At 46.9% G+C, this 23,244-nt stretch overlaps 1 protein-coding gene across 3 annotated transcripts in view; it reads left to right on the top strand.

Annotated features, from left to right (window-relative positions):
* Positions 1-23,244, top strand: part of LOC119433929 (neprilysin-1-like) — a 97,237-nt gene that overhangs the window by 35,641 nt on the left and 38,352 nt on the right. The window contains exons 2-6 of one of the 3 annotated variants that reach the window (XM_049658870.1): positions 8,274-8,391; positions 10,610-10,651; positions 10,927-10,968; positions 13,540-13,701; positions 15,720-15,800. In XM_049658870.1, the coding sequence (XP_049514827.1) occupies positions 8,316-8,391; positions 10,610-10,651; positions 10,927-10,968; positions 13,540-13,701; positions 15,720-15,800 (403 nt within the window). In that variant the 5' untranslated portion in view covers positions 8,274-8,315. The remainder of the gene's footprint in view (positions 1-8,273; positions 8,392-10,609; positions 10,652-10,926; positions 10,969-13,539; positions 13,702-15,719; positions 15,801-23,244) is intronic. The other 2 variants (XM_049658871.1, XM_049658872.1) reach the window with 2 other exon arrangements.

Consider the following 23,244-nt stretch of genomic DNA (forward strand, 5'->3'; position numbering starts at 1 on the left):
ACATCTTGCTTAAGGTATGTCACCACCTTTGAAAATGCACTTTTTAAGAAAATATACATTTTCTCTTTATTAGATTTTGAGAATCCCCAAACATTCAAAAATGTTCTGCAGAAAGAATTATGTTCTTATCTTATTTAGTTCAAAAGTTATAGCCAACTTACTAACAGCTGGCGAACGGTTCTGAAACCGAAACGAATGTGGTGTGGTAACAGAAACTGATAACTTAGCGAAAATCAACAGCGTATATTGAGATTTTTCTGTTATGTTTTAGATTGATACGTAAAATATTATTCAAAGACAATTTGTAAGGCCTCATTTTTTTAAACATTGCCCAAATTTCCGTAAGGTGGATGCCTGACGCTACAAGCGTTAAAAGTGCGTCTCTGTTGTTCAGAAAAAGCCACCAGGGGGCCGAGTGAAGCGGACGCGCTTCACATGGGCTGCTGCTTTTATCGCGAGTTGTTGCGGTTAACCTTAACCAAACTTCACGATTTTGTGTCATTCAACTCAACAAGGCAAGCGGCATCGAAAGATACCACAATTACAGCGGTGAGTGGATTTGTTTACCTTGACCCACCGAGCAACGAGCACCTCGACATATTCGAACGCCGTTCTCCGACCGCCGCACGCGCCCCAGGAGCGGGCCTGCGTGGCCTCGCGAGCATCGAGAATGGCAGGTGAAACGAACGACAATGCTCACGAAATGGAAATAGAGAACAATAGTCAAGACTCGACAGCGGACCAGAGCAACATGGAATTCGATGAGAACAGCGGGAAGACGCTGAGTCAAGCTGGCCCATGGTTCCAAGCAATCAAGGCAAGGAAAAACAAGAAGTCGCCAAACGAGGACCGCATACAAGAGGGAGGAAAGCAAGGAAACTCCCAGAACCAGCAAGGAGGACTTAACGCGAGGAGCAACCCGAGAGTGGAATCAAGCATGCAAGCCAACAGCAACCAGCAACGTCAGCAAGATCAGGGAAGCCGAACCAACGGCAAGCCACCGCCGCGACGCGCGACGCCGCCGCTGCCAGATAATGATTACAAGGTGGTGTACCGACCAAGAACCGGCATGAAGCTATCCAGCTGGCCGGACGAGAAGATCACCGAGGGACTTGCAAGGGCAAGTGGTTCCCCTTTCAAAGAGTTTTGCGCGAAAGTAACCATCCAAACGCAATGGAAGCAGAACCTGATAATTGCCAGCACCGCCGACGAGGACTACGCACTCAAGCTCGGTTCCATCAACGGCATCGAACTAGGGGCGGCCACATACGAAATGACGCCGTACATCAAACCGCTCCCAGGAACAGTGCGTGGAGTCGTGCACGGTATCACTGCGTGTACGACGGAGAAACGACTTGCGGAACTTCTGGCAGCCAACAACTGTGGCATCCTGCATGCGAGGATGCTCGGCAAATCCACCTCAGCAGTTATAACCTTCGAAGGTCCGCACGTCCCTTTCTACGTGAAGGTGGCCAGCTCGTACACACGTTGCCGCCCATACCGCAGATCGGTACAGTATTGCAAGGCCTGCGGAGAAATCGGCCACCGGCAGGACGTATGCCCCAACCCAGATAAACCTATCTGCAACCGGTGCGGGGTGCAGAACCCACAAGCAGACCATGATTGCCAGTTGCAGTGCAAACTATGCGGACTACCTCACGAGACGGCAAGCAAGGAGTGCGAGAAAAGGCTCAAGCCAAGACCGCCGCCCCTGTACGTCAGGGAGAGAAGCAAATCAAGAGGCCGACAGCCATCTATAACAAGGGAGACAAGTTCAAGCTCCTCGGTGTATGGAACAAATAAGCCACAGCAAGATCAGCAGAAGATCAGCTGGGCGGAAGTGATAGCCAGTTCTAAGTCGACAACCGACCCGTTTCCCTCACTGCCGACACAAGAGCGAAATTCAAGATACGAGGAAACCATCTCTTCCCTCAGAAGGCAAAACGCCGACTTGATGAAGCGGAATGAAGGGCTCATGAAGCGTCTAGAAGAGCAAGAAAGACGTCAGGAGGAACGGGACAGAAGAGCTCAGGCCAGGGAACAAGCCCTGGAGGTGAAGCTCCAACATCTCATTGAACAATTGCAGAAGCAGCAGGAACCGACCACAACACTAACGCCGCCGAGGGAACATACTCCCCCGATAGAGGACCTAGAATCGGGAATAGAGCACAAGATGAACAAGGCCCGAATTGAAGACAAGGCCGAACTGAGAAATGAGTTCCGAGTCGAACTCGCTCAGGCCGTCGACACCATAAGTAAATCTGTGGCAGCCACCGTCCAAGCAGCCGTACAAACGCTCCGCCAGGAGATCACCCAGATGGGCAACGAGCTCAGCCAACGCATCTCCATCCTAGAAAAGGACAAAGAGCAGGCAAGAAAAAAGCCAAAATACCCCATCAGAGAAGCCCAGATGAACGAGACTCTGGGAAGCCAAGATGGCGAGTAAAATAGCAAAGAAGAAAGAAGCGACCCAAACCCTCAAAATTTGGCAGTGGAATTGCAGAGGAATAAATCGGAAACGGCAAAATTTGTTTCACCTATGCACCCTACACCAACCTGACGTCGTCGCGTTACAGGAAACAGAAACCAACAATATTACGATGCGCGGCTACGAAACGCACATTGCCTCAGGAAGGACCCGGACCGCCGTCCTGATCAAGAAACATCACACGACGCAGCAGCACCAAATCAACCACAGAATTGAACACACTCTGATTGAGCTTGTTCCTCACAAGAAAACCCTGCAGAGCATCTACATCCTGAATGTATACAGTCCTCCGCGCGACAGCCTCAAGGACTTGGACAAATTCCTGAGAGAAGTGAAGAAAGTCACGAAGGGTCAAAAACTCCTTGTGGTGGGCGACTTTAACGCTCCACACGTAGCTTGGGGCTACCGATCAACCAACAAGAAGGGTATGGACGTGCACAACGCGGCACAACACCACCAGCTGACGTTGTGGACCGATCCTCAAATACCAACTAGAATCGGCAACAGTGTCTCCAGAGACACCAGCCCAGACCTGACCTTCTCCACTGGATTAAGGCAAGTCGAGTGGTCGAGACTGGAAGAGACTCTAGGCAGCGACCATCACATCATCCAGACCGAAATCACGCACCACAAAACCCCCGTGAGATTAGGTCAGGCCAAAATTACGGACTGGCCCGCTTTCCGAAAATATGAACACCCCGGAAGCCTAGAGGACATCGAGGAGTGGACCAAGAACGTGGTGGACTTGGTTACCAAGTACACAAAGACCATCCAACTCACTGCGGACAATCCCGACGTCGACCCACACCTACTTCACCTCTGGGAGGCCAGGCGTGGACTTTTGAAGAGGTGGAAGAAGCAGAAGAGAAACCGCAAACTCAAGATCCGCATTGCCGCAGTCTCGCGGCAGGCGGAAGAGTATGCTGAAAAACTCGCACGTCAGAACTGGAATCAAGTGTGCGACCGATTACAGGGAACCCTCAGCAACCGAAAGACCTGGGCCATTCTAAAGACCCTTCTGGCGAAGACGGAATCAAGAAATGTCACGGGGCAACACATACAAAGACTTATACACAACTTCCAGGGCACCGAGGAAGAAGTGCTCGAAGCCATCACCGGGAAATACCTCGGAGACGAACAACAACGGAAGGCGCGGCCAGTCATTCACCCGGAGTACGAGGGGGAACCCAATCCGGATTTAGACCAACCTTTCACCAAGTCGGAGATCATGGCAGCCTTAAACAATCTCACGAGAAACACGACGCCCGGCAGGGATAAAATTAACAACAAGACCCTCCGTAACCTGGACGACGGGGCGACGGAGAGTTTACTAAAATATATCAATGAAAGCTGGCAGACCGGCAGCATACCGGCTTCCTGGAAGCACGCGGACGTAACGATGATCCCGAAACCCGGCAAGCCCGTCAAGATACAGAACCTGCGCCCGATCTCTCTCACGTCGTGCGCGGGAAAACTCTTCGAGCACATGGTCCACAATCGACTCTCGCCCTACCTGGAAGAAGGGGGGCACCTGCCGAATACTATGTTCGGTTTCCGACCAAACCTCTCCACCCAGGACATTCTACTTCAGCTAAAAGAACAAGTCATCGACGGCCTCAGCACACGCCACAAGAGTGCCATCCTGGCACTCGACGTGAAGGGAGCCTTCGACAACGTCTCACACGAAGCAGTGCTAAACAGCCTACAGCGGACCAACTGCGGACGGCGGACATACAACTACGTCCGGGACTTCCTGACGGGTAGAACGGCGACCATAGGCCTGGGGAACCTCAGGACCGAGAAGTTCCAAATACCGCCCAAAGGAACCCCCCAGGGGTCGGTGATCTCCCCGTTGCTGTTCAATATAGCGATGAGGGGATTGCCGAAGCTCTTGGAGAACATCAGGGGTATCCATCACGCAATATATGCAGACGACCTGACCATATGGACGTGTACGGGATCGGTGGGCGAGCAACAAGACGCACTGCAGGAAGCCATCGACAGGACCGAGCATTATCTACACCGCTGCGGTCTTTCATGCGCGCCGGAAAAGTCGGAGCTCCTGATCCTCAAAAGGAGGACAAGAGGGCGGCCTCCGCAGGAGACACCAGACCCAACATTGACCCTACATGGAGTCAACATACCCAAGGTGGACGTACTCCGTATTCTGGGCCTCACTTTCCAGAAGGACGGTGCCGGTCTCGCCGCCATTAAAAAGCTGCAAGCGACAGTTACCCAAGTCGCGCACTTGGTGCGAAGAGTGACTAACAAAAAGCACGGCCTGAAAGAGCAGGACACAATCAGATTGATAGAAGCCCTGATAATCAGCAGAGTCACTTACGGCACCCCGTACCTGGGTCTCAAGAACAGCGAGAGAGACAAATTGAACATCCTAATACGAAAGACTTACAAGCTGGCACTGGGGCTTCCACCGACAACGTCGACGGAGAAGCTACTCAGCCTGGGCATCCACAATACTTGGGAGGAACTAGCAGAGGCCCACAAGACGAGCCAGATAGAGCGACTCAAGCTCACCAGCACGGGCAGGGACACCCTAATAAGACTGGGCTACTCAGTCGAATATGAGTCCAGAAAACAGCGGGTTCCTCTGCCCCTGAGGGAGAAGATCACGGTGGCCAGCATCCCGAGAAACATGCACCCTGAATACAACAGAGAAAGGAGGCGAGCGAGAGTGCAAGCTCTACGTAAGGCCTACGAAGGATCAAAACAAGAAGAAGTCAGATACACCGACGCGGCAAAGTACAAGAACAGAGCGGCCCACGCTATCAGCGTGATCAACGGCCAAGGACAAGAGGTAGCAGCAGCCTCGGTAAGCACTTCAGACATCGACTGCGCGGAAGAAACGGCGATAGCCCTGGCAGCCACTACGGGTAAGCGAGAGGAAGATCACATCACAGTCATCACGGACTCGCAAACAGCATGCAGAAATTACCAAAAGGGCCGCATTTCGAAACAAGCCCTGAGCATCCTCGAAAAACTAGACAATTTTCAAGAACTTTACATTGTCTGGGCCCCGGGACACGAGTCCCTGGCGGGTAATGAAGCGGCTAACGCTGCTGCCCGAGATCACATTCTCCGGGCTATCCCACCGGGTTCACGAGCACCGGCAGACCAACATGATAGCGTCCCGAAAAGATACTCCGATATCCTGAGTCATTACAGACTGGGCAGGAGGATCTACCCACCCCCGCATCCCAAGCTAACAAGAGAAGAGGCAGTGATCTTCCGCAAATTACAGACCGGCACATTCCCGCACGGCACCCTGCTACACGCCATGTATCCTACGAGCTATACTCACAGATGCGCCTTCTGCTCTGCGCCCAATACCCTCTACCATATGATATGGGAATGTCAACAAAACGCATCGACACCACCCATCACCGGACCAACCGTCGAGCAGTGGGAGGCCCAGCTGACAAGCCCGAGCCCTGAAGACCAGCATCGCCTGGTGAGCAGGGCCAAGATATCGGCTCAGGCCCACGGCATCCTGGACTAGGGACGCCGCCCACCTCGGACGATTTTAGCGTCTGCTCATTTCCCTAAATAAAGTTTATTCCTCCTCCATCTCTCAGACCTGCACAGGTGGCTCATGCTCGGCACGCGTGCGTGCCACTGCTCCCGCGTTAGTCGTCATCGTCTGCTTCCGCAGCTGGCTGCGTTGTCGCTAATCATTTCAACCTAGAATTGCTCTCTTCTGTCGTCTTAATGGGGAGGCCGCGTTTACGGGGCTATGACCCACATCTTAAGGGGGTATGAGCCATTCATTGTCATACGTAACGGAGAGGTGTCATTTTGAAGACATTTCATGGAAATGTTTCCAGAATGAACGCTCTCGGTAAAGGGCTCGTGGTCTACGTGCCTATTCCAGCGTGAGGGCTTCCAAAGCTCCCAGGCGAAACGATAGCGAAGAGCCGCGGACCCCGAGTCGCGGGAGTGCGATGTTGACGCCAAACGTAAGCGACGTCTAGACCTCCAGGAACGCGACAACGGGGGTGCACCGTCTCGGCAACACTAGAGCCAACTTCCACGGCGCGACGGCCAGGTTTCAACGCGAGTTGCTCAACCGGAACTTCGGAGCCAGCTGCAGTGCGTGTGACTGGTTGTGGTTAGAACACAACGCGTTACTTTTCAGTGCAATTTGTTCGGAAAAACACCAAGGAAACGCCCGACAAGCTTGGCTTAACCACATTTCCTCGACAGGGGAGGGGCTGCTGTTTTTGTTTTTCTGTTTATTTCGAATGGAATAAATGCAACTCAGTTTGATTCAATGTCACGACAAAAAAATTGGTCATTTCAAAAATAAAAACAGAAGCATGGCCTACCTAGCGCAACAACAGGTTATTAAAAGGCACGACCCAATCACAATATGATAATGGTGGTATGCATCGAAAAACACTATGAAGCCGATGACAAATTATTTGTCATAGAAAAGGCAGAGGCAGATTAGATCCTTTGACGCCTTGACATTGACTCAAGCCTAATGCTTCATTTGTTCGGTCAGTGCTGATACCCTAATTTTTTAATCTTCCTGTGAGCACTTTTTCTAGTAAGAAATAAGTCTCAATAAAGCAAATGCAACCATTTCAAAGATACCTTCCCGACTTTAATCGAAATATTAGTGCTGCTGACTTTTGATGAAAACTTCTTAGCGATGCATACCTTTTTCGGGTTATTGCTTGTAAGTTTTATGAGAAGCGAAATAATGAAAAGCACGTGTCAATGAATTGGTATCGCTTAAAGCATTTCATATATTAAAAGAAAATCAATATTGCATTCATCAGTGGAGGCGTGGAGTAAATATTTTTGCATTTATGATAGATCGTAAAATGTAAACTGTTCCAACAAAACATTTCTTTTAACGCATTCATGCACCTGCTACTCACAAGCAACTGTTTTTTTTTTAAACTCCATGCAAGCAACAAAAGAGTTACCCTTGTGGGGTTAACTTCCCAACTTCCCTTATCTTATTACCTTCCCTTAACCATTGCTTTGAGCTGAAAAAAAAACGAAGCACATATTGTTCTCAATCTAATTTTACAAAGAAATTACACATTTATACTTGAAACTCGCTATCTGTGTAGCCCGCATGCGCGCTTCGTGATAGTGGTAAGAAGGTAAGAAAGAAAAAGAGGAAAATGCGCTTCTTATGGGATGGTAGAGAAAAGGCAATAAAATGTATTTTATAGAAATTCTCACTGTTACCATCAACGCTATAAAGAAACAAACAAATATTTCAGTGGTTTAAAATACGTACAGGCTGTTGTCAAAGTGAACAGATGTACTAATGAAGAAAACTCTATACAGACAGGCTTATCGCGATAAGAAGATAGCAAGATATTGAGGCACGTTGCTGCCGCACAATATATATATATATATATATATATATATATATATATATATATATATATATCCAAACTGTGCACTCTTAAGATTGCCGTGAGCCCCGTAACTTCGCATTAGCGTGAAACCCCTTATTAGTTCGGGTTGGCAACACCACATACGTAGCTTTCATTATATTACAAGAGAAAAAACTGGGCGCATGGTTAAACTTAAAGTATTCTTAAAGGAAAGAGACCCGCCATAACGTAAATTTTCATTGTAAAAATATAGTACACCACATCGAAGTAAACATGCCATACCCAAAGACAAGCATCAAACATACCATTAGCAAAAGGCACGCCACAGGCGTTTAATTGTTTCGATATTTGTGTGAACCATGTTCCGCATATATTAACCCTCGTCGAAATATTTATTTTCCTGGCAGTGTCCTTGCTGCTCAAGAGAAATTGGAGCCACTTCCTAAACTATGAACCTTTTCATTCTGATCAATGCGGTACTATGGATGACATTAACGACTTCATGGGGAATCGAAGCACATCAAGGTAAGTTATTTTTTTGCATGATTTGGTTTTTAATAGGCAAATGACTGCATGCTAGAAACACCACAGGTATACAATGATGTCTATACTTATGCGATTGAAGTGGACATCACAGCGTAATCTGCTAAAAGGTCACGGACTATGGCCACGCACGAAATCCAGCACCCCTAATAGTTGAGAGCTGGAAACACCAAAAGACAATTTTTTCCACATAAAATTTTACCACACACAAAGAAGACAAGAAAAACTAGTTGCAGCCGTTGAAGAATAATGAACTCTCAAGGACGTCACGCATAACGCATGCAGCGGTGCTATTGCATCACGCATATGAAGTAATTGATTTTTCGGGACGACATGGTTACGGTGACCGTGATGCCATGAGTTTATCTGCAAACAGCACAGAACCCCTTTTTTACATAATCACGCATAGCTCGCAGATCAATGTCTGCTGTGCGAAGTCATCTGCCGCACTGCGTGTGCTGCGCTGATCGCCAGCACGTAGGAGCATTACATGCGCCTGGTCATTTAGCACGTGTGTTTATAGTGCTTACTACTGTACTACTATATGTATGTGCATAGTACTTTTCATGTATGTCGTTCGAAATCCCTTTCGTATTGTGTAACATGACCGCTTGTTTCATGGGGATGCATTGCAACATAATGCTGAACCAATAAAGTAAACCCGAGGACACCTGCGATACTGGCAAAGATGTTCTTTGGCGCACGTGAGATAGCAAAATTCTTTTTAGATGGCGTTTTTCTGTACTCAGATTTATATATATATATATATATATATATATATATATATATATATATATATATATATATATATATATCATCGCATATTTATGCCCACTGCAGGACGAAGGCCTCTCCCTGCAATCTCCAACTACCCCTGTCTTGCGCTAGCTGATTCCAACTTGCGCCTGCGAATTTCCTAACTTCTTCACTCCACCTAGTTTTCTGCCGTCGTCGACTGCGCTTCCCTTCTCTTGGTATCCATTTTGTAACTCTAATGGTCCACCGGTTATCCATCCTGCGCATTACATGACCTTTCCAGCTCCATTTTCCCCCTCTTAATATCAACTAGAATATCGGCTATTCCCGTTTGCTCTCTGGCCCACACCGCTCTCTTCCTGTCTCTTAACGTTAGGCCTAACATTGTTCGTTCCATCACTCGTTGTGCGGTCCTTAACTTTGTCTCGAGATTCTTTGTGCACCGCCAAGTTTCTGCCCCAAATGTTAGCACCGGTGCACACACACACACACACACACACACACACACACATTATATATATATATATATATATATATATATGTATATATTGCTGTCGATCTGTAAGTTCATAAGCTGGGTAGTGTAAGAGGCAGTATGAAGACAAATCTGTATAAAATTAGGCGCATCTCGAAGGTGCATTTCTGAGTACTTGGAGGACGTGGCTATGCACTGACGAACTTGCAAATTTTGATTATTTTGATACGCAGCACCTTAGCTGCGCCTTTCATTAATAACGCTAGCATTTGATTTGTGTAGTAGGCAGCTAATCACTAAAGGAAGGTCTGATGTTCTTAACGATAATTACTCTGTGTTTGATATTTGAAGGACTACATTACAAATCATTACAGAGGAGCATATAAAGAACGCCGAGTAGATAGATTCACAAACATTTGTTATATTAGACCGCATTATTACTGTGAGTTATGGTCGCCAACAGGAAACATTGTGCATAATGAAGCAAAGCCGCAGAGGAAATCTATTTCAGGCAAGGCAGTTGTACTTCGTTGTTGAGCATCCGCACTCTTTTTGCGGATCATTCCTAGGGGTATAGTAACAATAAAAAGCTAGCACGCGACAAGTCTAGCGAAACAACATAAGTTTTTTGTTTATCACCGACTAATATAACGACTTAAACTAGTGTCATGAACTCTCATTTTACTTACGAAGAAAACTTGTGCAATGCTGAGGTTATACTAACGTCGACTAACAAATATTTGCAAGTTACGCCAGTAGAAAAACATAGCATCGGTGTCTCAAACGGGTCATGTGCAGCGATCGCAGTGGGACTGCTTATGAAACGGTGAAAAGGCAGACGCTTCCTGCAAATGGTCAGTCGAATTTTATTGTGTATTGTCTTGAGAAAAGCCGTTATCTTAAGGGGCCGCAGATTGGGTGTTATTTTGACATCATCAAGTTGTTTTGTTTTATGTTCCGTTTTTCTAGCTCCTCTGCAAACCCCGCAGCATATTTTGGCATGGCGAAAGGGTAAGTCTTACAACCGTTTCGTTTGAAGCAAAAGTGGTCGAAAATAGCTTTTGGTTAGCTGCTACGTTCACTGATTAGCCTCAATTGAGATTCCGACATATGGCAAGCGAAATATGAAAGCAACTAAAACACTGATTTATAGTTCGAAATGATGTAGTTGACAAAAGCCACCGTATTGAAGTATACAGTCACATGAACATGTAGATATAGCACAACAAAGATAGAGTGGCATTTTGATTCTGCAAACCTTGTGAAAGAGCCCCGTGTCTTTTCAGGACGCTATAACATCTGTCGTACCGATGTTTGCCGGGAACGTGGTAAGACATGCATTTTTCCTGTGCACGAAATTTTCAGTTATAATTTTCTAAAGATGGTCATATTTCTTTCAAAAGTGATTTGTTGCACTGTAGGTTACGCTGTAAAAAAGAAGAGAACGGGTCTTGTGTGTGGTTCATATTGTGATTATGAATAGGATGATTTATTGTTAGGGCTGGGCGCCTTTGCGTGCTCCAATATATATATATATATATCAGTGAAGCAAAGAGTTACAGGAGCCAGTACAGAAATACTGGAGAAATACTGCAAAAAATAGAAGCCGGTAGGAAAACCTTACATAACTCTACTATTACGTTTGTATTGTTTTCCTTGTTATGTTTCTCCTACATGCTTCTATTTTTGGGACTATATATACATATATATATATATATATATATATATATATATATATCAATTTGTGACTTTATTGTTTGGCCCATATATTGAAAGTACCGTAACCTCAGGCTACCTATAAACTATGCGCAAAAATATAAATAGAGAAAAAAAAGCTGCCCACCCGACTTGCGTGTCCTCCAACGTGAATCTCAGAGACGTTTTGCTGTTTTCTTCACCGAACTAGAAGTCTGGTCACTTGAAACTACTCTAGAGGTTAACCCTGTCAGGCCTTCCTTTTAAACGAAAGTGTTGAATGACGCGTGATGCTTTGACAGGCGTAGGAATCACACATCCTGATATGTAAACTGTTACTGACAACCAGTGGGTTCAGAGACACAAAAAACATATTTAAATGAGATTTCCCGACTCCTCATGTCTAAAGCCATAAACTGAATCCTCATAAAGTTGCAGGCAAAATAAAATTTCATTGGTGCGCTACAACCATCTGGAAGAGGCGTAACAACGAAGAGAACAAAATGTGTGCGACGCATACTATGACACAAGTGCTTACGACGCAAGAAACAAACAACAATGATATTCGCAAGCGAAAGCAGATATCTTCTCGCGTGATAGAGAGCCTACGACTGTGCGGCGCTTTGCATTATTATATGCTTTGCATTATTATATACCTCTCAGAAGCCAAATAATTCTGTCCATTGAAAATGTACGTTCACCTTATCTCTTGGATGTTCAGAATTCTGTAAATCGTAGAGCTGCAAAACAAATTAGGAATTTTATTTGTATACTGAGCTTTGGCGGCCTAGCATGCAGAATGTGGAATACACGCGAGAACACTCTTCAGGAACGTCAGATTTGAGAACAGCTAGTATTTCATGTCTAGCACAGTGGGAAGGTATCTCCAGCAATTTAAAACTCTAGCTGATGCAAAATGTCGCGATAAACAAAGAAAGAAGTGAATCCACTACTAAACGATACACTGAGAGACATCAAACATCCAGCCGATGACCTTTCAACTCGGTTTACTAAGACACATTCCTTCACTTCACTCTAATAGCTTAAAGGTCCCTTTGATAGGGATGTTACATTACACATAATATTCTAAATTGCAGCACAGGTCCAACGAGAAGTGTCTCAAGATGTATACGGAATACGAATAAAATTCTTTCGAGCAGAAAGAAATTCGGAGAAATTTTTAAGGACTTTTTTTTCTATTCGTTGAAGAACGCCATGAAAGAGGTTAGGCCCACCCTATCACATAGCACTATCTTCGCGATCGGCCCATATTTTTAACCTGCGCTATTTGCGAGAGGGGCCAATATTATTACACTGCAGCTTACCTCCGGGATCGGCCCGCAAACACTATTACATAGATAGCCAGAAAATAAAGTGGCCGGACAATACCAAGAATGCAGTTCGCATTAAAAGCCTGCTGCTATACAGCAGTGCCCAAATAAATTTAAAGATGTGCGTGTGTAAAACTCAACCTCAACGACTGAAGTAGGCCACTCATTTGTATTAGAACGCTACTGCTTTTCTTCAAAAAATTTGAGTACTAGTGGTATTGATTTCATGAATAGAGAATTTCTGTACTCTTAATTCTGGAGAGGAACTTCACCTATGAAATGGGTGGCATGTTTTCATTGAGCTCTCGGGTCCCTCAGTAGGGCTTAGAGATATGAATACAAGGTGGCATACATATTACTCTGAATTATTAGGAGTGTAAGTTACCTTGAAGAAATGATGTCACCGCTATATATTGCTCTATTCGGTACAATAAGAATATGACATATTCAATTTCAGAGAAAAAATACTCAGTATGGATGTCACGTAGAAGGCATTTAACGAAAATGTGCAGCTTTTCAGTTAATGAATCAAATTCTGGGGTTTTACGTTGCCACAACCAAGATCTGATTGAAGGCACGCTGTAGCGTAGAACATCACTTTCATCCGACCCCGTGGTGTTTTAACGTGCACCCAATGCACGTTACACGAGTGTTTTCGCATTTACACTCCATAGATATGCAGCCATCAGGGCCGTGAACCGAACCCTTGACCTTGTGCTCAGCAGTGCAACGCCAACGCCACTAAGCCAACACGGCGGGTGTTTCCAGTGAACAAATAGTGAAAAGTGAAGAAGCACTTTTGCGGAAGTCGTGACATATCACAGGTATAAGAGAAAGTACAATTTTATATGGTGTGTCGTCTTTGATTTTCAGCAAGAATGATTAAGGAGTCTCTGGACCCTACAGTCGACCCGTGCACGGACTTTTACTCTTACGCCTGCGGAGGATGGTTGAAGAAGACCAAGATACCGAAGACGAAGTCGTCGTACGGTAGTTTCAACGCGCTCAACGACGTACTACTGAAAACTTTGAGAGGTGAGGCACTCTGGCACGCCGCGTAATTGCGGTAAAGGCACCAGGCAATAACTTTGTTGTGGCAATTACACAAACTGGTAAGGCTACAATTGAAAACGAATGTTGATACTGTCCTGATTTGGCCTGCCTGGGTCATCTTGGTGCACACAAAACTCATGTAGTGACACTAGATAAAGAAAAAAAATAAAGAACGACACAGCGCTGTGTTCTTGCGGTCTTTTATTTTTTTTTCATGCCGTAAGAATTAAATTGAATTATGGGGTTTTGCGTGCCAAAGCCACGATCTGATTATGAGGCACGCCGTAGTGGGGGACTCCGGAATAATTTGGATCCCCTGGGGTTTTTTAACGTGCACGTAAATCTAAGTACGCGGTTGTTTTTGCATTTCGCTCCCATCAAAATGCGGCTGCCATGACCGGGATTCGATCCCGCGACCTCGTGCTTAGCAGCATTCGCGCCGTAAGATACCGCTGAAGTGAAAATCATATTTGATGACAGGACACAGCGTCCAAAACATACTGCTTCCGTTATGAGTCTGAGAAAACTGATCATCACAAAGCTCAGGGTGTAGTGTAAAAAGTACTACACGTAATATTTGTTAAAGTTAGGTTCATAAAAGGACCTGATGTAAAAATAAAACACAAATACTATAGTAGGGTTACTGAGAAAGTTGGTACATTTTCACGGAAAAACACAGAAATCAATCCACATGGAAAAAAGTATTTTAGCAAGCATGTTATGTTTCGCCCATTAGGTTAGTCTTCTCCGTGTAAGGCACACCATGGTGTAGTATAGACAGACAGTTGTGCGTGTAGGTAAAGGTTCATTTCCTTGAAATGGCGCCACAGAATAACACGAACGCGCTGGTGTTCGTATAGAGTCATTGCGTGTTCGTGCCTTTCCGTAGAGCCGTTTCAAACAAGTGGAGAATGCTGTTTCTTTTTCGTCACCATCGCTTCGTTTTTTAAACAGGTTTAAGCGAATAATGTCGCTGGTGCTTTACGATTTACCGCTCTAAGAATTGGCATCCCAGCCATTTGTTAAAAGCTCATTACCATGGCCACCTACCCATCAGATGAATGGGCGTTATCAGCTTAGTCGCCAGTTGCACATTGTACAGATAAGAAGCGGAAAAACGGTTCTGTGAAATAAAGCAGGTAGAAGAGTTCCTTTTAAGAGAAACCCTTATCACCACCCTATTGGGACACTAATAGTTTATACAATGTGTCATCGGGAATAAACCACTTTCGAACATTTTGAAACATAAGGTGTAGTTTATCTCTGTGATTCGCACTAAAGAACTTTGTCGTGGTAATATGTGCGTCTCTCCATGTGCTTTATTCGTGGCTGTCGAATGCAGGATACCAGGAGCTATCGATGCACAAAAGCAGTGGACAAGGCACTTCCATCTTGAGTGCTTCATCAGATGCTATTACGCTTTTTACATTGCCATTTTTGGCAGAGGGCGGTAATCAGTCCTCAAGACAGGTCCTCGCGGCCGTATCAGACAACTTGCACGTGTTGCAGGCGAGGGACCGCATGATCGCTTACGGCGAGATCCTACAATACTATCGCAAGGCGCGCTTGGAATACCCACCTCCTCACCGCTCACTCAACAAAGAACAGTCTACCACATGACGCTTACTTCAAACACCGTCCCTAACCCTAAGCTCTACCATAGCACCTACCCCGAAATTTACACCCCGCTCTGCACGCTCTGTAACCATCCTGCCAACCTACATCACAGTATGGGGGCCTGCCCACACGTCACGGGCACTCACAAACATGTCACCCACCCTACACTCACCAATACCGCTGCTGACGAGTGGGAGGCTATGCTGCTCAGCAGCGACCCGGAGAATCAGCTCTGGGTGGTACAGATGACCGCGGACGCCGCTAAACTACAAGGACCGGCCGCCGTCTAAGGGAGGGGGCAACAGGGGCTGTCTCGCGACCCTCTGGCCGCCTTTGACCCATTCAAGGGCTCAATAAAAGTTTTTTTCACTCTCTCCTCACAGGCATTCTTGAACGTATACCCATTCCCAAAGGTCGCCAAGACATCACAGACAAAGCGGCCGTGGCTTACCAAGCCTGTAAAGGTACGTCCCTTTACCATACATGCACGTCCTGGATACAAATGAATTTCTGGTCCAGATTTCTGTTTTATATAGTGACCGCGCTATCAATTTATTGACATGCTTTAACAACGCAGCTATAAATATCTGGGCGTTCCATTTCTTTGGAGTGTAGCTCTTAGGCGCTCGTCGCAATACCTCGTAGCTGAGCGAACGAGCAAAGCGAAAGATTAACGCGAACGCGGAGCGCAGCGGCCAATGAAAGAAGTGCGCGCGAGGGGGAAAGTGGAGGAGGCGGCTATAGTAAGAGCACGAGGCGAGAGCGGAGGAGGAGCGGAGGGGCGACGGCCTGCGCATGCGATGAGTTGCCCGACAGCCACGGCATCATATCGATGATGGCTACGAGACATAATAAATTGGACAGACAGCCCTGGTAAACTTAAAAGGATGTACAAAACGTTTCTTGTCACCACAGCATGTGTATTGTAGACTTTTTTACATTAGTCTCTACTCTATTCATAGCATTTTCTCATTTTTTTCTTTCTTCTCTTTTGTACGCGCAGTGTACTGGGGTGCGATCTTGTACGCGTTCCAAAATTCCGTTCCATCTAGCCGCACACGATTGGTCAATTTGAACCGTGCCGATCAAATTGACCAATCGTGTGCGGCTCGATGGAACGGACCGCCTCCGTTCCATTTTAGAACGCGTACAAGATCGCACCCCTGGTGCATAATCATTCTCTGCATATTTGCAACACGATAAAAAGTCCTACTAGCTATCTAACATATGAATCCTGTGTAAGCATTATGTATATGTATATATGCTTATGCGTGATCTATGTGCATATGTATGCATCTCATACTTGCTATCTGATGTGCTATAATTCACTTTTTTTTCCTTCTTAGCCTGTACATTGAGTCCAACTGCAATTTTTATATAATGTGCACCTCATTGTATACGTTATTGTACGAGTAAATGCTGTATGAACTGAACGGGGGAAGGGGCCCTGTCAGGCTGTTTCAGGCTTTAGTCTCTGTCTCCGCAGGAAATGCCTTGAAATAAAGTGATTTTGATTTGATTTGATTTGATATGGCGCCAGAGTAGCGCGCGTCGTATGGAAACGGAGCGCGCTGCATGAGCTGCATGGCAGCTGCTGTGAATCGCGCCAATGCGGCACCCACACGCTGCCTCTCCCAATTAGGGAGGTGGTCGCACCACATTTCGCTCCATTTACAATTTGCCGCGCGAGACAGATTGTCTGCGCCAGCTGCGCTACTCACAGCGTTCTCTTCCTAATAAAAACCGCTTGCCTATATAAAAAAAACATATTAACGCGCGAAATGAAAACACATATAGAGCTGCGCTCAACTTTCGCATTAGGAAAGTATCGTAATCGTCGGTGAATTGGCCGAAGGCTCTCCTAGCAGAGCACAGATGCATTACATTCGCACTAAAATAAAAGCAGACAGTAAGATTATTAGAAGGTTATTATTAGAACGGAGATTATTAGAAGCTACACCAGTACATGTGTTTGACAAGGGCGGCCTTACTCGCACGGAAGAGGTTTTTTTTGAACAAGGTTATGGCCAACGCTGCATACACACCACACATACTTGAGAAATGGCACCAAACCAGACAAGCTACGACTGCGAACACTTATACCCGATGCACACATTGTCAGGAGTCATGCAGAGCAGACTTGCAACACCTCATTTGGAACTGTGCAGCTTTTTCACAAGGGAGATCCAACATCCAACATTTACTGCACGGAGACATTAGAACACTAGGAATTGGAATACAAGCTAACCCTGAAACACGGGAATACATTGCGACACATGGCAGACAAAGTGGCTTGTTTCGAGTAGTGTAGAAGGGGTCGACCAGCCCGTGCGAGAGCGGCGGAACTGAATGAATGAATGAAAAACTTTATTTCACGAGCTTTTCAGCGCATGCGCCGGATGGAAGTGGTTTCCACTTCACGGGAATCCATATGCTGCTCTCGCCGCCTGGCCCCTGGTTACGAGCCAAAGCTGGTCTTCCAGGGCGGGGCTGGACAGCAAGATCTTCCATCGCTCTCCAAGGGGTTGGATGGGTAGGGGGATCATGTTGGGGTTAGGATTGGTGAGGAGTGGTGGGTGTTGTTGGCTAAATTTACATTCTGCAATCATGTGTTGCAGTGTACCTGGCTCGTGACACACGGGGCATTCTTGCCCGTACTGGCTCGGGTACATGCGGTTTAGTAATCGGGGGTGGGGAAACGACTCTGTCTGGATCTGCCTATATGTAGTCTGCTGCTCCCTCGTTAACGTGAGGTGTGGCTCGGGGAAGCTCTGTCTCCCGTTTCTGTAATATTCCACTTTGTCTTTGTACGTGACCAGTGGTTGGCGCTTTGCGTCCTCCTTTTCCCTCTCCGCGGCTGCGGCTCGGTGTGATAGCGCTCGGGCCTGCTGGTGGGCAAACTCATTGCCCTCCACTGCGGAGAGGGCCGGAACCCAGATTAATTCTATCTCCTCCCCTTTCGGGGGTTCCTTGCCTTTGAGCGCCCGAAGCACCAACCGGGACACCCAGCCCGACTGGAAGCTCCTATACGCTTGTTGCGAGTCTGTGACCATTCTGGTCCTGCCTTGTGTAGTGAGGGCCAGGGCAATTGCCAGCTCTTCTGCTTCGTCGACATCGTTTGTTTTTACCGTCGCGCACGTTAGCAGCTTTTCTGTGGTTGTCACCGTTACGGTCGCCCAGCTTTTTCCTCTGTCTTGGGAGGCGTCTGTGAAGATTACCCCCTTCTGCCCAGCCAGCCGCCTGTTGTAAGCTTTTGCTCTGGCCTCCCGTCTGCCGCTGTGGTGTGCTGGGCTCATGTTCTTGGGGAGTGGTTTTACCTTGATTGCTTCTAGCCAGACGTCTGGTAGTTGTCCTCGCTCACGCAGGACGTGCTCATACAGATCAAAGAGGAGGTCATGAAACAGGCCACGAGGCATTCGCCACGCGCCATATTGGCGCTTGACCTCAAGGGAGCGTTTGACAACGTCTCCCACGTTAGCATCCTCACCAACCTCCAGAGCACTGGCTGTGGAGAACGGGCGTATAACTACGTTCGAGGTTTCCTAACAGATCGGAAAGCAAGAATCAGAGTGGGGGAGGAAGTATCCCCGCTTATCGAGTTGGGCAGTAGGGGGACCCCTCAAGGCTCGGTCCTTTCGCCCCTGTTGTTCAACATGGCACTCCTGCACCTGCTCAAGGCGCTCGAAGCGATTGAAGGCTTGGGGCACGCGCTCTACGCCGACGACGTCTCGCTCTGGATGACGAAGGCTGGATCCCACGGATGGATGCAAGACACGCTGCAGACGGTGGCGGAAGTGGTGGACAAATATGCCAAGGAATGCGGCCTAAGATGCTCGCCACAGAAGCCGGAACTGTTGGTAGTACGACAACGGGCGCCGAAAAGACTCAAGGAAGATATTAAAGTGGTGCTAGACGGAGAAGACATTTTGCCGGGCCCCAGTGTCAAGATCCTGGGACTGGTGATACAAGCAAACAACAAGGCGGAAGCGTCTGTGAGAAAGCTAAAGCACACGACGGAGCAAGTACTGCACATGCTCCGCAGAGTGGCGAGGAGACGCAGAGGAATGAAAGAGAACGACTCCCTGAGGCTCGTACAGGCCTTCGTGATTTCCCGAATTACGTACGTGGCACCGTATCTCCTGCTGAGCACGGTCGAAAGGAACCAGATTGACGTGATAATCCGAAAAGCAATCAAGCAAGCCATCGGAGTCCCGATAAGTGCCTCCACGGACAAACTCATGAGGTTGGGCCTGCATAACACGGTAGACGAACTGATCGAGGGCCACCTCTCCAGCCAGAAGCATCGCCTAAGTCAAACCAAGGCCGGCAGAAGAGTCCTGCAGAAGATCGGCTGGGAGGAGACGAGACAGACGGAGCGGAACTGAACATGTACCTGAGTCTGCATAAAGCAGGAGATCAAAGACTGAGATGAAGATGTGCCTCAGCCAACAATCCGGGTATCCACAATTATATGGACACTCCAAAGCGGATTTCTGCCGTCGTCGCCGTCGCCGTGAGGTTCCGTATGACGTCAACGGCGATGAAATCGTCGCCGCGCCCCGGATGCTGTATGTGCGAGTGAAAAGGCGCGAGGGACGGGCGCTTTCACGGGTAGCGAACGCACGTCGGAGAGCAAACGCGCGTTCTGCGCCGTGCTCCCTGAAGGGCTGCAGAATTAACCGTCTCTTTCCTCCTTTACAATCACCATATATAGAGAGCAACCGCGACATCTTCCGTCGCGCGAAAGGCCGTGGGGGGACGAGATGGAGGGAGGGGAGGCGACGTTTAGCTGCGGCACCAAATGCATATTTATATAAAAACGTTGCGAGGCGAGAAGGTGGGTAAGATTTCCGACGCAGCTCAACGAGTGTCCCATTCTGACCTTGTCGAAAACCTCCGAGCCGCCCCCAGAGGCACCGGTAACAGTCACCAACACCGCGCACGTTCGGTGCGAACGCGGGCAAAACGCCGACGGCCTCGACAACAGTTCTGCGCGTTGCTGGTGCTGCTGCATGTCCAAGTGTATACAGCTGATAAAACTACTACCCTTACTCCGTATAGCTCTTTAATTATCTGCTATCCCAATCGATGCTTCGCCTTTCGGGTGAAAGTGCGACAACTTTTTTTCTACAGTGTTACCTCAGTAGCAGTTCATATTTCGATGCTGTAAAACTTGCGGACGCAATGCATGTCTAATGTATTTAAATCAAGTGCTACTGTTTGCCGTACGGAGCAAGATGTTAGGGAGACTTTCTTATCGGGTCAAACATTTGCATCACAGCATGGCCTAGAAACCAATGGAAGTAGGAACTGCGTCGCCTCACATAGTACCGTCAACCAAATGAAAGAACGGTAGTAGTACATACTTTCAAGAGAACCTGATTTCACGCGCGAAAATTCAATTCGGCTGAAATACTTAAAACTGTCTACGTGAGGTAATGCGAAAAGGTCATAGCCGCTTTGGTGAAATGTTGAATAATTTTTTCTACATGCACGTGCCCAATGACGCACGCACTAGGCCACACCTTTAGTCAGCCAGAACCATCGAGCCGCCATGGCGTCGGGGAATCATGTTCCTCTCGCACCGCGGAAGCCCGGGTTCGATTCCCACCCAGAACGAAATGAACCGAATTTTCTTTTCAAAGCCTCTAATTTACTTTGTTTACAGGAGCCTCCGTTGCGCTATCGGTCCTTTTTGGTAACATTGCTCGGTCACGCTGCCTGCCGACGATCCCCAGATTTTCACGCAATAGGGGATTTACTGCTTTCGCATTAAAACTGGTTGTATATCGAGTAAAATGGTCGTGATACTTCCACTTACATTAGTAATATAGGGAACTCTATCCTAAATAAAAAGATGGAAAGCGATTCAACGTCCAGTTGAAGTCGATGAAGAACAATGTCTTCCTCGGAGAGTTAGGGGTAGGAATGGCGTGCATGAATGTATTGTGACAGCCACGATTCTGTCTGTACGTGTCTCCGTCATTTCTTTATTTCCTCTTTTCTTTCTGCCCTATTTTCATTTCCGCTATTCCCTCCTCCTGAAAGAGTAGCCAGGTGTTGCGCGCCTCTCTGTGGCAGTTGTCAGCTTGCTCCCTCCCTACTTCCTTCGTGTCCTTGTGTGTATATGTGTACAAATCAAATAATAATAATAATAATAATAATAATAATAATAATAATAATTGAGTGACAACAATTGGTCGACAGAAACTAGATTTGTAATCGCCTTCCAATTTTTTATTAGTTACTACCATCACCGGCTTGATCGTCGTCATCATCGTCACCATCTGCATCATCAGTCATCCTCTACAGATGTGTTCTCATATTACACCATCTTCAGAATCGGTACACAAAAGAGACAAAAAACACTTTAGAAACAGACATACCCGTTACGAAAAACTGGCGGTAAATTGTCAAGGAAAACATTGTTTAAAAACAAAACACACACACACACACACACACACACACACACACACACACACACACACACACACACACAAAACATTGATTAAGTTTCTCAAGATCTGGATCAGAATGCAGCGGTTGCAGCGGCTGCTAGCTTACCGCAAGCAGCCGCTGCAAGCATCTCGTGTTCATCGCGCTGAAAGGACGATCAGTCGAGAAAGCGTCTCTCGCATGGTTTAACATTATATAAAAAAATCTGTTTGCAATAAAACAGATCCCTCGCTGTATAGAGAGTATTTCAGCAAACACGTAAAAAAAAAAAAAAACTGAAGGGTTGCCTGAGGCAGGTGGCACATATATTAAGTTCATGAACTGAGCCGATATATTCTGGACATCCCGCGATTTTCATCGAGGTGTGACGTAGGCGCGACGCTTACAAAATGGCGCTGATGGCCCCCATTTGCTCCCGTAAGGTGACGCAAATTTGACGTTTCGCCTAAGAAACTGCAATGTAGGCATTGAACCTAGCGTTCTTGATAAAGGAAAACGTACAGTTCTCCTCCCCAGTAAAAATAAAGCCGCTAGCTCAAAGCGTACGATTATTCCATCAAAATGATTTCTCGCTTCTGTCGTCTGCATGCGCACAAGCTTTCTTCTGCTTCATTAGCTAGGATGCGTGTCTTCGGGTTTTTTTTTTTTTTTTTTAGCGAAGCTTTGTACCTCTACCAGCCAAGAGTTCTGTCGTGTCCGTCGTTGTAATCAAAAAACGATCCCGACGAACCGCTAACAATTGCAGGTATAGCAGTAGAGCTTACTTGAATTCAGGCATTCAGCGTACAACTAAGCACTCGTTTTCGCAAGAAAAACCACAAAAACAAGCTTCAAAGTGATGAGCCAACATGATGGATGATAAGGGCTGCGGGCAAACAACCGAAACAGGCTCGGCGCGGTCCGTAAGATTAGATTGCAGCTGTTGCAAAGCTTATGCAGCTGCTTGAAAGAGGGTTGACGTCATTCGAAACCATTCCAGCCTAGTAACTGCTTCGGTTCATTTTCTAGACTACCCCACTATGGGGAGACCACGGAAAGAGTTAGCACTCATCTGCTTCACCAATGCAAAACAACCAACCACCATTCGCGGAACGTGCATTGATTTAACCTTGGCAACGAATGTAACTACAGTGAAAACTGAAAATTTGAGTGTATATCACACCGATCATAAAACAGTAGTGAACATTGTTGTGAAGTAAATAATAAGAAAGGCCGTGGTTAAAGTTACGTTGTAGTGTGAAATATCAAGTGCGCCGCAGTCACCGTGAGGGTGGCGTAAAAAGCTTCGCTTTCCAACCACCTTCACAGGGTGGATTGGCGGGCAATTTTTTTTTTATCCAGCGGCCGTGCCTCGGGAAACGGAATGAGTCATCGTATATTGGCGCCCACGCGCGTGCTTTCTACCTTGAGACAGCATAAGCGACCGACCAGTGATGATGAACGCGCGCTCTA

This window comes from Dermacentor silvarum, chromosome 11 (assembly GCF_013339745.2).
Source record: "Dermacentor silvarum isolate Dsil-2018 chromosome 11, BIME_Dsil_1.4, whole genome shotgun sequence".
Taxonomy (NCBI): Eukaryota; Metazoa; Arthropoda; class Arachnida; order Ixodida; family Ixodidae; genus Dermacentor; species Dermacentor silvarum.